Consider the following 16,571-nt stretch of genomic DNA (forward strand, 5'->3'; position numbering starts at 1 on the left):
TTTGTTGTTGCTGCGGTGGCGTCCAGCTGGCCACGCCCCTTTGACCCGCTGGAGCTGTCGGCTTGTTTTGTAGTCATGTCAGCTCGAAGCTTCCGTTAAATAAACTGTAAGTATTTGCCACCCGTCCTGCTTTAACACACTTTAATTCCGTTGTTTGCACTGCTTGTGTTTGTGGGTATTTCGTGCGATACTAGTGCGCAGCTAACGACGTGTGCGTGATTAATGAAGTGGCGCTAGCTAACAGCAGCGCGAGCTAAGCTGCTTTGCTAAAGCTTAATGCTAAAACCACTACGTGTTTTGATTTTTGATTAATTAAACCCCCCCAAAGAGTTTTGTTTTAACTATCAAAAGGTCGCTGCTAGTGTCACTCTGGACCCCGGATGTAGTAAACGTGCGTACATCACCAAGTTTGATGTATTCACTCTGTCAGAATCAGGAAGAAATTGCGAGGAATTTGCCTTGGTTCATAGTGCTAAGCACAATTTAGAATAAATAAAACACTAAAGTCAGACAATATCACCAGAGGAACGAATATAAGGACGTTTTATGTAATTAGCAGGGTTCTTATTGACCTTAGACAAGTAGTGAACGTGTGCAGGCAACAAGTGCAAAACTCTGAAGCCGAATATTTGGTCTTTGAAAAAAACAAAACGGAACGAAAAACTACCATTTAGAACCGAATCATTGGGTTCTGATGTTGGCATACAACCAGGAGTTAAAATTATTTGGGATTTCCAGACTCTAAAAAGAAAAAGTTTTGTTCATCTTATGTTTTCAGCTTGGTTTTTTTTTTCTTCTTCCCCAGTTTCAACCTATTTTTTCTCATTCAAAACTTTTCTTCAGTTGTAACAAATGACAGACGTGGACTGATTAGTGAGCGCGTGGCAATGGAGCCCGATCCTTAATCATGCAACCTTCACGGAGCGTGGGTCTTATGGACATATTCATGGCCTCACTGTCAGGATGACAGCAAAACAAACAAATATTTGTTTGTTCAACGCACTAATATTTGTTCAACGCACTATGGCAGAATGTAAGTTTGACACCCAAATTGTCGGTTTTGGCGTTGCTTTGTCAACACCGTCAGTCTATTAATCGAAAATGCCATTTGGCCGACGTTCCCTGAAGGCTACATGATTAAGGGACCGTCTGAGACTTCACTGACATGAACCTGAAAAAAATATATGTATTTAAAAAATAAATCTGCAAATGAAACTACGAGATGGTAAACTGTAAAACCAACATTTTCAATTTTGAATCTGCAAATCCCGATCTTGATTGGGCTCCTTACAAAGAATAGGCTAAAGCTGACAGGTGCCCTCTCCATGGCGGCCTCCTGTGCTTCCTCGTGGGGTCAAGAGTCAGGGTTTCATGCTTAACAGTGCACTAACACAGTATCACTCGATCCACATGCTTGCGTCCATGCAGCCTCCTCCCCCACACTGTCGCCATCCTTGTCATATCCTCCTCTCCTTCCTATGTGATGATTCTTTTAGCTTCAACTGGTTCAAAACTCTGCTGCATTTTTAATATTAGAACCTCCACAAAGCCTCCCCAGCATGCTGAGCATAGACTCATCCTTGACCTCTCCTCTTCATACCTGTCTGACCTGCTTCACTGCCATCTGCCGAAAGATCAACTTTATCTCTATTACTGAATTACTGGCAGGTCTGTAAACAACATCAGCGCGACTCATTCATCTACTAACAAAGAAAATTGGTTGGTGTTTCTTCATAAAGGAAAAGCTTCTACTGCAACATCTCTATGAGCTCTGGCACTTATTTGCCTGCCTTCTGGCTTATTTTCTTAGACGCTAAATGTTCATTAATGTTATTTTTATGCTTGGCACCAGTGTCTTATTGATCATTTCATGCTGCATATTTATTGATTAGTTAGTGAATGTGGGTTGTAGCAGCAGACACATCAGACAAGCTTCCTGATTTACCGACTGTCAGACTTTCTCCGGGCTATCTTTGTTTGGAAGACCGTGGCACCACATGTCTGCTCACGTGGTACGCCCTGTGACGTGGAGCCAGGACCAAAGGGATCATCGTGTGTCACCACGATGGTTATCTTTGGTGGGGCGGTCCAAAAATTGCAGAGGAGCAGCTAGAATCAACACTTTTTGTCAGTACAATTGTACCATTACATCGAGTTAGTAAACTCATCCCCCCACATGTTTGTCACTTCCAGGTTTTTAAACGTGACACGTTGAATATCTCATTATATTTGGATTCAACTCTTAGTACTATTTTGCTTTGGAAATTACAGTGAGAGTCTGGAGCAGCTTGTTCGTCAGTTGTGAGAGTTATTTGTTGCAGAGAGCTAACTCAGCAGGTGTCCAGTTTGGTCCCAGCACAGTATCGTCCATCTGGGTGAAGCCTTGTGGCTGTTTTGGGTGGCGGCTATGCCAACACAGTGTCTCTCTGCAGGCCAGGTTCAGGTTATACTTGAAACTGGGCTGCAGTAAGACTTTGATTAGTAGACATAAATGCTAAAAACGTGCTTTACTCTTCCTTTTTTCTCAGGTGCAAAGCACCAACTCGTCCTCATCGAGTGAACCAAAAATGTGGACACGTGTTTTTTCACGTCTCGCCTCTCCGGCCGTGCAGAGGAGTGCGTGTGCCTCCCGGCCTCGAAGGACACCCCGTGGGCCAGAATGGGCCCAGGCTCCGCTGCCTTCCCCTCTGCCATCGCTGCATCTCCGTGAACAGCAGAGCCTGAGCTCAGTCTCCCACCCTCAGGTTCAGCACCTAGTGAGATCTGTCCGGGCTCTGAATGAGGAGAGGATGGTGGAGGTGGAGTGGGAGGATGGAGGCTGCAGTTTGTACCCCTTCACCTGGCTCAGAGACAACTGTCAGTGTCCACTGTGTACCCTGGACTCGGCTCAGGCGCGGAAGCTGTTGTTGTCCAACGTTGATATCAACACCGGGGTTGATGCTGTCGAGCTCACCAGCGATGGCCACGTAAGCTGAAGATGATTTAGTGGGTTATGTCAACTGGGAGTAGATGGTGAAGGTAACAATACCTGTTCAATTACAAGTTAATGACGGCGTTCCTCAGCTTAACACGTTCCATTCAGTTCATCATCTCTTGAATGACAGTCCATTGTCTAACCTTTTAAATTCCCTTTTGTGTGATTGATTTGACAAGTAAAAGAAGTAAATTTTCCAGTGTTTGGTGAATATCCCGTGAAGGTAAACCTGTTTTGTAAGGATCAGTATTTTACAACCACAGACTGCAAAATCAATTAGATGCTGCATTGGCCTGATTCCTGCACAAATATGAACATGCAGATGGTAGCGAAATCACGTCTGAGAAGGAGAAAATAGCTTGTGCTTTACCCAGCAAAGAGCATTTGGAAGCCTTAACTTTGAGTAAAATATTATTCTTTTTAAAATAACCTGTATTAAACACATTATTGCCAGTATATAGACATGCTTGGCACTTTAAGCAAGGATCTTTAAGGATTGTATTTAAGGATTTTTCCTCTCCACAGGTGTCCGTTGTGTGGCCGGAGAAGCACACCAGCGTCTTTAAGGCAGACTGGCTGAAGAGACGCTGTTTCTCTGCAGCTGCCAGACGGGCCCTACAGGAAGAGTTTTTCCTCAATGGTACGTCTCACCCTCGCAGTTTCTGTTATCATGAATGGATACGCATATGCAAAAACACAGCCTGGAAATCTTTATCTGGATGTTTTGTGACTCGGTATCGCTTGTTTTTGTTATATTATCGACACATGCGGTGAAATGCAGCAGACCCCTCTTCTGATATGGCTGCACAAATAAGTTCTTGTTCCACAGCGGATGAGATTTTAAAAACGTCTTGAGACGGAAGACTACTACTGATTGGACTGCGGGCGTCTGAAGCGATTCATTAATTTCTCATTGATTACCCTGAGGATGATGTAACCATCAAAGTGATTTATGGGGGACCATTAATCTCCACGCAGATGTCAATGAATGACCGAAATGGATGAAATGGCTTCATGAATTGCAGCAAAGCTGTTTGTTGTTTAAAACCCACTGCAATAAATGGACAATAAAGGACCAGCAGAGCAACTCTGATGGGAAGATGACACAGTTTATGAGTTGTTGCTGCAATGAAAACAATTCAAAAACTGATGGGAAGAGAAATAAGAACTGAAAAGTCACCTTCGACATAGACTATAGCCTCAGATGCCATCACCAGTTCAAGATGGGGGTGCCCAGCATCCCAGAACATTCATTTTAGTACATTAGCTTTCATTGGAGGTGCCTTGAATGTTTTAATTGGCTCTCTTGAGTGTGTTTTTGATTGATATTTAATCATTTTCAGTTTGTGGAGGCAAGAAAGTACTTTAAAAATGAGCTTTATAGGCAGATTTCTGTCAGTTTCTGTTGTTGTTTTTCTAAACAATAGAAGGTGAAGGAACTCTCCACATGGTTGTTATGGTTTACAGTTTATTGTAGAGCCAGGAACAAGCAGAAGAAGGTAGCTGTCTGTCTCAGAGTGGGGGGTGGCCTACCCTGCCCTTGGCTTGTGTACACATTCGTGGTCCTGTTGGACCCACCGGTCTGTGCGGCTCCTGTTCTGCTCCAGACTCATTAAGGTTATGTGTCTGTGTGCTGAAGAACCCCTCCATTCATGTTGAAGGGTAAACAGATCCTCCTCAGAAGAGTTTACAGGCATGCAGTCATTTCTTTCCAGGACTAACACTCACACACATGCTTGATTGTTTCCTAGCGGGTGCCAGTCTGTAAATCTTTGCATCATGACTACTGGAACGGGCCACGATGATGCCGTAATACTGTAAACCTCTCTGAGGGTTGTATTTCGTTCATATCCTCCCTCTTTCCTTCAGTATGACATTAAATCACTCAAGCACAGTCCACAGTTTAAATTTCTGTTTCCTTTCTGCTGCTGCAAAACCAGATTTACAGGTCCGAGTCCGCCTGTTAAAGTGTTCCCAGCAGTGAAAGTCAGAGCAGACGGGACACCGTGAGGTCAATATGAAAATGTGAGCTCTGGGGATATTATTTACCCAGTAACATACCTTCAGCTTTAATGTCCCTGCTAATGTTTTTTTCTTCTGTTTGACGTTTCCATGGAGTTGAACAACCGCAGTATGCAAGTCTGCAGGAGCTATTACTGGATGAGGCATGGAGCTCAAACACGCATTCGCAATGATCGTAGCTTAGACATGTTGGTAATAACACTTCAGAAAATGGCAGTAAAAGGAGGACAAATTCATTTATACAGAAAGGAAAAAGTAAAATGTTGGTTCTATGGTTCTTTCACCATTAGATATGGAAGATTTTCTACTGGTCAAGACAAACACCAGATGGTACACAGAATCAGGAAATGGACCCCCTCCTGTCAATAAGCTGAATAAGCCTGCAGACCCCCCCCAGAATCCACCACATGGAAAACCTGCTTGTTGTGAAAGTGCAGCCCCCCGCCCCCCCCATTTTATACCTATTTGTAACGAGGAATTCAAATTTCACCACAGCTATTCCATTAGTTTGTTGGTTTTCCTCATGTGTAATCAACGCAAATGTTGTGCAGCAGTGCGGACAGCGAGGAAGCCAGTTCATGAACTGGAGGCACATAATTACTCAGCAAGCGTTGGAACTCAGATGAGCAGATTAATTTAAGAGGTACAGCAGGTAGAGCTTGACCAGGTCAATTCTGAGTCAAACTCTGACTCAGGATTTCTTTATTCTTATCGATCTCTCAGGCACTTGACCACCTGATGGTCAAGCCATGTCCGTAGCCGACGGTCTCCCTAACATTCAGAATGGCCGTGAGAGATTTAAAGGTGGAGCTGGGTTCAGGTTTTAGATGTGTCTTTAGGTGGTTTTTGCACACAGCAGCTAGAGGCCAGCTGAAGTAGTTCCCCACATACTAATTGTCCCTTAGGGCCAGTTTTCTCATTACATTTGCACCGCTGGTAGGACGTGAAGTAGCCACGGTGACCATTAGTGCTGTATTTTATGTTTGAAAGCCAGCTGTCATCGTTTCTGAATTTTCAATGACTTAAAAAGAAAAAGATTATCCTTCCAGAATTAATGTTAATTCAGGCTAAATGATGATGATGAAAATACATGTATGTGGAGCCAGTGACGATGTCTTCAACTTTATTGGTCCAAAACTTTAGTGGTGTTCTTTACTAGGCTGAAGCCCTGGTGCGGCCAAACAATAAAGGTGTCCTGGCACCTGCCCCTACTGCACTGAGCAAGGTACCGAACCCCCAGATGCTCCCATAAGTCCCTGTGATGAGCTGGCCTCTAGTGGGGTGCCCTGCCTTCACCCTTGTGCAGCTGGGATAGGCTCCAGCGCCCTGCATGTGACCCTGGAGGGGACACAGCAGTCGAGAAAAGAAACAAAACACTGCTGGAGGTCTGACAGATTTTATGATGACTCAGTTGTTGAGGCCTTTAAACTCTCACTTGCAAAACTTTGTAATAGAAATGCAGAAATGTGGTTTAAAAGAATGTTTAAGGAGCTGTGTCGTGTCGTTGTAGGATCAGTCCTAGGCTTTAGATCAGTCCTAAGTCTCAGCACCTTCTGGGTCGTCTGTCTCCTGCTACCTGTCAGCCAGCATCTTTAATACCTGCCAGATGCGCTCCACCATTAAACCCATGTCGTCATTGTGGGCCTCTCATTTCGTGCCCGTCATGTCTCATTAGTCGCGGTCGGAATAATGACTAATTCAGTGTGACTGCTCTTCATTAATGGATGGTAAATATGTTCAACAGCTTGTGTGAAGTCTAAAACGACTCCTCCTGTTGTCTGTCTCCTACCCTCTGTGCATGGAGGATGAGCAGCCAGGACAGGCCCAAGATCACCAAAACCTCCCAGTGGACGGTGTGTTTAACTCAAAATGATCACTCCCATTGTCAGAAAAGGGTTCTTTAGGAAGGAAACAAAGCATCCTGTGATATTTTAGAGCACAAGATCCTCCATATTGATGAAGTCTTTGCTGTCTTTCTGTCTGGAGGTGACCACAAATAGACAGATTTGCTGGTTTAGCTGGTTCATATGCAGATAGTTTAACAGTTGACAGATGTGACGAGTCCATTTATGCTCTGTCAAATGTTCTGTCTTCATGAGCGTGTTCAACTTCTGATTCTAATTAGATATTTTTGGACCTTTTTATTATTTTAACCAAGCAGCTGATTTATAATAATTTTACATCTTGTTACTGATACTTTGTCGCCATCTGGTCTGAGTTGAACCTTCTGTGTCATCACTCAGCATTCAAATACGAGGCTCCTGGAAACAGCAGCACAAGTCCAGCCATGGAAAATCTCGTGTTTTTCCAAAGGCTTCAATCACTTCACATGCTATTTTACAGCTCCAAGCAGACACATGCGCATGCTTCCGTCCATGCTCGGGTACATGCTGTGTTATCTACCCAAGAGGAATGTGAGGATTCCAAAACTGTAAACTGAGGCGTAAGAGTTTCCGTGTTTGCTAATCCAGACTTTCCTCATTTCAGCTCCTGTGATATAATATACGGCACTCACTAACTCGGGTTTCTGGTAAAGTATTCACGTTCAGACAGACGGGACAGTTTTTAATCTCTCCTCAGAGACAATCTGGACTTGATTGAGCAGAGTGTTCTTGTCTTGTTTTGCTGTATTTCTTCAATTCCCTCATTAATCGTTCAGGCTGTGTCTTCGTCACATCGGTCTATATGTAAATGACTGCAGAGGCTGGTACAGATACTGATGTTGGATTAGTGTATGAAAGCAATATTTCTTTGATTAAGTTGTGTTTGTTTAAATAATGAAGGGAGGCATGGGGGTTTTTCTGCATATTTTTCACACTTTTTGTGCATTTCATTTATTTATTTTTCCTGAATTTTATTTATTTTATTATTTTACGAGTGCAATAAACACTTGGCGTGTTAGATTTGAAAATATCGTAAAAGGGCAGAAATGAGGCCTAAATGTGCATTTTGCTGCCAGGATTCAGGGACCTTCTTAAAGTGGTGCTTCCAGAAAAGCTTCTGTGCTCTTCCTTGAATGAAATAATGAAATTTGTGTTTGTGAGCAGCAACTGAACCACTTCAATGCCTCACTGAGTCGGTAAGTAAAGAAAGGAAAGGTTGTTGCAACAGTTTTGTTTGATAGTTTTCTATAATCTCTCATAAGTAAATGGAAGCTTTAGATTCCGCAGCGCTGTTTCTGGTGGACGAGACACTCCAAGTGGAGAAGAACGTTTCCATCCTCTTATTAATGCCTAGTTTCTATTCATCGATGGTTGTATCAATGCCGGCATATTACTGCTATTAAATTAGGATTGAGATACGGCAGTCGGATTCAGTTTCATTCAGACAACACTGTTGCCCCGAGCCTGCTGAAGTGAGCTGATCTGAGCTCTGTGATAAACTTTATCCCCCTCAAAACAAGTCTCTGTGGGCGACTGCAGAGGTTCGCGACGGAGCTTCCTCGGCGGCAACAGTGGCAGAGACGATGGCGCCTCCTGGCCGGTGGGAGGAGAGACCAGCTGCCCACAGATCTGGGTCCCCTCTTCTGGAAGGGTCACTGCAGCTTCCCACCGTCCAGAGGGAAGATCCCAATAGCAGCCGATCAGAATGGTGCTTTTCCTTGTTATGTAACTCAGGTTACATCATGGAATCATCATTACTTATTCTGAAGATTCAGCAGCCACACCTTGAATCCTCAGTAGGATGATTGGGTGTAGCATGGTGGGCTCTGTGGTGCTGCAGATACAGATGTTTGTGCAGGGCTGCAAACCCTCACGGCCTCTGTTTCTGCAGAGCATCACGATGTTACAGCGGCCTTTCACACACCAAATGTCACCGCCTCGGTTTATCTCAGTAGACATTTACCTATGTGAAATAATTAGCATATGAATTATTCAGTAATGAGTAAAAATACTCTTCATGGTTCACAGTGACCTTAACTTAGAATCACCAATATGTAATTAAAACCAGATATTACAAGGTCTGCTGTTGCACTGTAATAACAGATGCCTTCAGAGGCGGCTCGTACATTTCTGCTTGGGGATCCAAAGCTTTATCTTTCTCCCACTTAAGGGTTCAGGGTATTGATGACATGAGTGACGGGCCCCTTTTTCCTCTCCCATACTGCACTGCAGCATGTTCTAGAGTCTAGACGGTGGTTCAGCCAGGTTAGTCTGAAAGTATGATTAAAAACAAAGATGGTGCTGCTGATGGTCCCAGACTCAGGTGAGACGTCGTCATTGTCTGGCGACGTGCAGACACTTAGAAGGGTCAAAAACACGCCCTACAACGGTTCCCTGTTTGTTCTGAAATGGATTAGCATTCCCCTGAAGCCCGAAACGCCGCGTCAGGTGCTCGTTACATGATGCGAAGCCTGATTTGAATTTTTGTCTGACCTCCCTCCCGCTGCGTGAACCGATGTGGCGGCGGGCGCAGGCGGCATTTAAATGAGTGTGGGAGCGAGCCAGGAGGAGCCGTGGCAACAACGGCGTGTTTTCACGAGACTCACAGAGCGAGTTTCACAAGAGCGGTTGTTACTTTCCAACTTGACCTTTGCCCCAATTATTCCTCCCCAGCCTCTGCCCCCCCCCCCCACCTTGACAAGTATTAACAAGCAGCAGGTCTCTGACCCGTGTGAACCGGACGACCAGAAGCGGATTTCTTTTTCTTTCTTTTTTTTTTTGCGACAACAGCCTGGAGGGCGGCCCGCCAGTCGTAACGACCGCGCCCCCCCCAGACTGACATTTCTGCACCTCGTTGGTCGTTGAACAGTGGTCCGCCGCGACCGTAAATCTTTACGGCCTTGAGAAGGAACAGTCACGTTGTCTTTTAATGTTCCCAAAGCCGATAAATCACACACGGGGCCGAGCGAGCTGCGCCGCCTGTCCACCTCCCGCGGGCTTCAGCTGTGTCGTCCGCTTGTGATGCAGCCATTTTGCAGATAAGATCGTCCTTTTTGCCACATTAAAGCAGGCAGATGGGGTATAAACACGCGGCTGTTATTAAATGTAGTGTCAGCATCACCGTGACCAGTGCTGGGTGTAGAGTCCCACCGCAGCAGGAAGGTCTCGCTCCTTTACGCACTTTGGGTGGAGCAGCCTGTCGCTGATGGAGCCAGGCCGTCATGGATGGGTGGGAGTCGCTCTCCTGCAGGAGGGTCAGCTAAGCCCCTTTCTCCCACCGAGGGGACTCCCCAGGACAGACCTGGACAAAAGGAGGGTCCGCAAAATATCAGCCAGGTACCCAGCCTCCCCGGCTGAACCCTCTTCCTGCTCCTGCAGCAAATGCACTTAGCAGCTGTTTCTGCGGAGGTCGCTGGAGAGGGGCCGCGTGGAAAAAGAAACCGAGCCAGCTGGGTGGAGGGCTGTGGGAGGGCTTTTTCCACTCAGTCTGACAGACGCATGTTTCTTTTTTCCCCCTCTCATTCACTTATTCATCTTTAAGTAAGCAATTAATTGAAAAGAGACAGTATCCTGTTCACAACTTAGCAGACAGCAATGTTTTTGTCTGCTTTTCCAGCTTCTAAACCTCAATACTCCTAAATTAAAGCCTATATGCTACTGTAAATGGGTCTCCACCTCCTTTTCTCTCATCCCAGAGCGGGTTTATTGGGATGCAACCCTTCAGATGCCCACGGCCGACTTCCACGAGGTCCTCCACGATGATAAGGCGGCGCTGGCCTGGCTGCTGGCGCTGCGTCGCGTCGGCATCGTCTACCTCAGGGGGGCTCCTGCAGAAGAGGGGCAGGTGGCCAGACTGGTGGAGAGGATCGGCTATCTGCGGCTGACCTTCTACGGGTAAGACGCTGCAGCGGTCATCCGTCTTGCTCCGGTCACACTCGGTCAAGCCACCTTTTAATCACCCAGCTCACCCACTAAATCCAGAACTGGTGATTTTTCTATTTATCGTATGTTTGCTAGAGCAAACAGAGCAAAGGGAACATTCACGGGCTTTTAAGTATTCCTTTTCCAGAGAGTAAAAAAAGCTGTCAGAAGGGAAATGATCTTGGTTTCCTGTTTCTAAAACATCAATGCTCAGTAAAAAAAAAAAAGAAATTGTCCACCAGTCAGACCTCTGTGGCTTTTAATTCATTTGGGTTCCATGGAAACAGTCTGGAGGCCCCCTCATCACTTTGACTTACAGCTGCGCCGACTGTTTGAGGACAGAGACCAGGAAAAACAACCTTCCAGCATTCCAGCTTTTCAAAGCCAGCAGAATTACCTGGTGCACTCAGTCAGAACAGAGGTTTGGAGCGTAAAGCGTCTCCACTGCCAGCAGTTGAGCTCATGCTGGAAGTGACGAGACTGCAGCTGAAGCTGCCCGGCCGCCATCAGAGAAACACGCTTGTTTTTACAAGCCGGACATCCAGACGGAGCAGGGAAGATCACTTCAGCTCATTAGCGCTTCGCTCCTGCTGCATCTCAATGAACGTCATCCTTCCCGGGCTGCCCGTTTTGTCCTCAGGGAGCCTCACAAACCTCAACTCATCTGTCCCCGCCCCCACAGCAGCACAGATTAATTGTTGCTGCTTTTCCTCAAAAACTAAAGTAAAAATAATTGATTTTTAACTTTATTAATCTTTGCCCTCAGGCACACGTGGCACGTCAAGGACAAGCCCATGGCAAACAATGTGGCCTACACGTCAGGAATGCTGATCGCGCACACCGACTACCCCGCCTTACACTTCGCTCCAGGAGTAAGTAAAGGTGGATGCGATGAACTGCATCGTCTGCTGCGTCGGTCAGAATGAAAAGGTGCACGTGCGCTGCCACAGGTGCAGTTCCTGCACTGCATCTCACAGGCCGCGGAGGGAGGAGAGAGCCAGGTCGTGGATGGTTTCCACATGGCCGAGCAGCTGAGGAAAGAAGACCCCGAGGCCTTCAGGATCCTCACCTCCACCCTTGTGGACTTCACCGACACCGGGGAGGACTACTGTGACTTCATGCTGCAGTCCAAGAAATGCATCATCGAGTAAGAGGACGCAGGCGCACACACATCTACTGCCAGTCTGAGTGTGTGTGTGAGTGTGTGTGTGTTCGTTCAGGATTTGAAAGGCAACACTGCCCTCTGTTGTTTAAAGTGATGGTGTTCAAATATCAAACATGATGGTGTTTTTACACTGAAACTCTTCCTTCTCCTGTGAGCAGCGTTGATTTGGAAGGTCGAGTGAAGGGCATCAACTACAACAACGCCACCAGAGACTCGGTGCTGGACCTGCCCGTAGACCAGGTCCAGCCCTTCTACAGAGCTCTGAGGACATACGTGGACATCATGACCCGGCCAGAGAACATGGTCACCTACCGGATGGAGTCTGGTGAGCGCACAGCACACGTCAAGGTTACGGTGACGGCATCCTCCTAAATCACGTGACCCTCTCTTAGTCTCAGCGGCATCAAGCGACAGCGATTCATGACGGAGCTACTTGGTAAACAAGGTTCAGGTTAACCAGCATCCATCCTGAGGACGTGTCCTTGAACACGTTACGGGTTCAGCGTCTTACAAACATGTCCCATATTAGCTGAGGTCAATCAATCACCCTAAAAGTCTTTTGTCTCTCTCCTGAAACATTAAAATCCTGATTTGTGGGTTTAATGTGATTTCAGGTGACCTGGTGACCTTTGACAACAGCCGTTTGCTGCATGGGAGAAAGAGCTACGTCAGCAATCCGGACAGGGTGCGTCACCTGGAGGGCGTCTACCTGGACTGGGACGAAGTCATGTCACGCCTTCGAATACTCCGCAAGTCGGTCCACGGCAACGCGTGAGGGCGCAATGAAACGTACGGAAGCACCTGACACCATCACACAAACCCCCTCAAGTTTATTAGATATCAGGAAGAACTGCAATAACGCAGTTAAACATTGCCATGTTGAATTTTAATGTATGTCTGCTTTCGTTTTACTGTTGACAGCTGAACAGCGCATGAACACAGCAAGAATATATAAATGTTGATATTTTTAAAGTGGTTTTTAAATTTCTGTTAGAGAAAGTGCCAAATTAGGATTAGAAATTAAACTGCAATTAACTAAAGATCTATATTTATGCCACATTATTGGCTGTTTAATTGGAAAAAGTAAAGATTAATGTTAACTGTATGTACCAAAACAAGTGTTGTGGAACAGACCCGTGGTGTCTAAGCCAGGCCGGACCCCCCCCCCGCCCCCCGATCATTGGACTGATCATTAAATATCACAGAATCCACCACTATTCCAACGTGTTTGGGTTTAAAACCAGAAACGTATATGCAATATTTATCTGGTGAGATTACGTTAAACATACGCCAAGTTAAAAACTGAAAACTTTAAGTTTTGAAATTACAATTATTGCTACTTTAATATCGCAGTGACTGTAGAGTTTGTTTATGGTGCAGCCCTACAAGGAGTGCAGAATTATTAGGCAAGTTGTATTTTTGAGGATTCATTTTATTATTGAACAACAACCATGTTCTTAATGAACCCAAAAGACTCATTAATATCAACGCTGAATATTTTTGGGAGTTGGAGTGGGGCTATTTTAGGAGGATATCTGTGTGCAGGTGACTATTACTGTGCATAATTATTAGGCAACTTAACAAAAAACAAATGTATACCCATTTCAATTATTTATTTTCACCAGGGAAACCGATATAACAGCTCAAGATTCACAAATATACATTTCTGACATTCAAAAACAAATCAGTGACCAATATAGCCACCTTTCTGTGCAAGGACACTCAAAAGCCTGCCATCCATGGATTCTGTCGGTGTTTTGATCTGTTCCCGATCAACATGCCTGCAGCAGCAACCACAGCCTCCCAGACACTGTTTCCCCTCCTTGTAAATCTCACATTTGATGAGGGACCACAGGTTCTCTGTGGGGTTCAGAGCAGGTGAACAAGGCCATGTCATTAGTTTTTCTTCTTTTAGGCCCTTTCTTGTGGAGCACTTGGATGCGTGTGATGGAGCTTTGTCCTGCATTAAAAAAAATCATGTTTTTCTTGAAGGATGCAGACTTCTTCCTGTACCACTGCTTGAAGAAGGTGTCTTCCAGAAACTGGCAGTAGGACTGGGAGTTGAGCTTGACTCCATCCTCAACCCGAAAAGGCCCCACAAGCTCATCTTTGATACCAGCCCATACCAGTACCCCAGTACCAGTACCCCACCTCCACCTTGCTGGCGTCTGAGTCGGACTGGAGCTGTCTGCCCTTTGCTGATCCAGCCACGGCCCATCAAGACTCCCTCTCATTTCATCAGTCCATAAAACCTTAGAAAAATCAGTCTTGAGATATTTCTTGGCCCAGTCTTGACATTCCAGCTTGTGTCTTGTTCAGTGGTGGTGGTTTTTTAGCCTTTCTTACCTTGGCCATGTCTGAGTATTGCACACTTGTGCTTTTGGGCACTCCAGTGATGTTGCAGCTCTGAAATATGGCTAAACTGGTGGCATCTTGGCAGCTGCACGCTTGACTTTTCTCAGTTCATGGTGCAAGATATCTCACTATTTTTGACTTTTTGGAGCCTGTCAAGTCCCTCTTCTGACCCATTTTGCCAAAGGAAAGGAAGTTGCCTAATAATTATGCACACCTGATATAGGGCGTTGATGTCATTAGACCTTCTCCTTACAGAGATGCACATCACCTGATATGCTTAATGGGTAGTGGGCTTTCCAGCCTACACAGCCTGGAGTAAGACAACGTGCATAAAGAGGATGATGTGGTCAAAATACTCATTTGCCTAATAATTCTGCACTCCCTCCCTTCAGCGTAGCACTTAAATCACTTAGAAATGTAGTTTAATGCTAAACTTAATGAAGACGCTGCCGAGTGTCAAGAGTCGCACTATCCAAGGGTTATAACCAAGCAATGATTTCACACTTGATCACTTTGTAATTTACTAACATTTATTTAAGTCGCTGTTACCTTTACGTCAGTCTTCTGCCTACACAGATTATGACCTCATCACAGAAACGGCCTTAATCGCGCTAAAAGCCACAAATCGTACAATTTAAGATTGAATGTATTTATATCTAAGTTTATACAAAACCATCAAAAAAGTCCTGTGTTTGCATTTTCATCTCAACATTCAAATGTTTCATGAAACACCTTTTTAGTCAATGTGAATGTCCAAATACTGTAACTATAGTTGACCGTACGTCTGCCTCTGCCAGCCAATGCAATAAACCCTTAAAGCGCTGATGTCGTCACACTTTTTTCACAATAAAGGACAAATCACACTCCACCTCACTCGCGACAACTTTATTATATTGCCAAAGCTGTACATATTCTATAAATATTTATTCAAACTCCTCATTTCATTTTCTCTTGTTACAGCAGCTGATGAACACAATGACAGAATAAACAATCCAGTTTTATTTAAAAAAAAAAAAAAAAAGTGAAACAGCCGACAGGTCCAGTCTCACTCCAACATTTCATAAACTGACCTGCATCTTAATTATGTACAAACCTGTAGAATCAACAACACTTGATGGAGCTGCGTGGATATATTGCTGATCTGAGATACTACTGAACACACACCAACACGCACGTCAACAGTAAATGGGTCAGTGATAGGACCAGAGTTAACAATTATATTCTTAAAGACAAACATCAGACCTGAAACTCACAAAACCAGACGAGCACAAACCATCCGAGTCCATCTGAGGCTCATTTATGCTTTTGTGTCTGTCTGTCGCGAGGACGCCGCGTCTCTGTGTCACTGGGGGAAGTGAAGGGCAGCAGCGCTGCGCCCTTGTATCAAAGGTGGCATGAAATGAACGTGTTTCCTCAACTAGTTTCACAGGTAAACAACTAAAGCAGACCAAGGAGTGCAGAGTGGATGGAAGCAGACCGAGAACAGCGCCCTCTGGCGGAGGCAGCGGTCAACATCCAAGCCAAGGTCAGGTCCACAGTGATGAAGGCAGTGATGTTTGTCAAGGGAATAGAGCATAAATAAGCCTAGACTGCAACCACAGGCCAGGAAGCTGCTGCGGCGGCGGCCAACGATGGCCAAGCAGGCGTGCAACAGCTGACGTCGCACCAGGAGGAAGAGAAGCGAGTTTTAGTCGGAGGATTTGTTTCCTTTTTAAATTCATCTGAATCTGACCGTGTTTGTTGTTTCGTTCACGCCATTTAAAGATGAGCCGGGTTCCCCTGAATCCCACTCGGGAGTCGTCCTGACTAATTCCTGTTATTAGCAGCTGTTTTATTCTGTTGCTTTAGCCTGCCGCTAATTCCATTTTATTTATTCAGCAGCTGTGAGGGTCTGATGTTAATGTGGCTCTGTAATTTAGCTTCACCTCTGTGAAAACACCCCTGGAGACCTCACCGGCTGGAGGGGGGGGGGGCTGTAGGTTTGCAGCGCTGCAGCTGTTTTCTGGTCCTGCGAGTTTCAAAATTTCCAAACAACCCGAATGGTGAGACAGACTCCGCTCGTTAGGAACTGTACAAAAAAAAGTTGGTCCTTACATTCGTCACCCTGTAGGCCAGGTCACTAGAGATAAGCTGGCAATGGCTAACTACTCATGTATTGCACATCTAGCAAACATTTGTAACATTTTTCCAGAGAAATGTACAGCAAATATGTGTACTGGCATATATTAAATAAATACTATATATAGAAATA

The 16,571-nt window shown here is 45.3% G+C and overlaps 1 protein-coding gene across 4 annotated transcripts; it reads left to right on the top strand.

Annotated features, from left to right (window-relative positions):
* On the top strand, positions 1-15,341 carry bbox1 (butyrobetaine (gamma), 2-oxoglutarate dioxygenase (gamma-butyrobetaine hydroxylase) 1). 4 transcript variants are annotated; one of them, XR_003890454.1, is made up of 9 exons: positions 1-106; positions 2,529-2,966; positions 3,500-3,614; positions 10,575-10,773; positions 11,567-11,672; positions 11,751-11,947; positions 12,124-12,290; positions 12,358-12,499; positions 12,580-12,619. XR_003890454.1 is itself a non-coding variant. In XM_029846139.1 (9 exons), the coding sequence occupies exons 2-8, from the start codon at positions 2,568-2,570 to the stop codon at positions 12,738-12,740; spliced, it is 1,344 nt and encodes a 447-aa protein (XP_029701999.1). In that variant the 5' UTR covers positions 1-106; positions 2,529-2,567; the 3' UTR covers positions 12,741-12,754; positions 13,958-15,341. The 4 variants fall into 4 exon arrangements, 3 of the variants coding, with proteins under 3 accessions (XP_029701999.1, XP_011608211.2, XP_011608210.2); XM_029846139.1 differs by lacking the exon at positions 12,358-12,499 and adding an exon at positions 13,958-15,341 and having other exon boundaries at positions 12,580-12,754; XM_011609909.2 differs by lacking the exon at positions 12,358-12,499 and adding an exon at positions 12,887-13,741 and having other exon boundaries at positions 12,580-12,754.
* Positions 15,342-16,571: the final 1,230 nt, after the last annotated feature.

Source organism: Takifugu rubripes, chromosome 13, assembly GCF_901000725.2.
Source record: "Takifugu rubripes chromosome 13, fTakRub1.2, whole genome shotgun sequence".
NCBI lineage: Eukaryota > Metazoa > Chordata > Actinopteri > Tetraodontiformes > Tetraodontidae > Takifugu > Takifugu rubripes.

What these genes read in the sequence shown, in the direction of transcription:
- bbox1 (XM_029846139.1), top strand. Translation starts at nt 2,568, where the DNA reads ATGTGGACACGTGTTTTTTCACGTCTCGCCTCTCCGGCCGTGCAGAGG. An exon ending in CTGCGGCTGACCTTCTACGG is followed by an intron (nt 10,774 to 11,566) that starts GTAAGACGCTGC and finishes CTTTGCCCTCAG; the next exon opens with GCACACGTGGCACGTCAAGG. An exon ending in CCTTACACTTCGCTCCAGGA is followed by an intron (nt 11,673 to 11,750) that starts GTAAGTAAAGGT and finishes GCGCTGCCACAG; the next exon opens with GTGCAGTTCCTGCACTGCAT.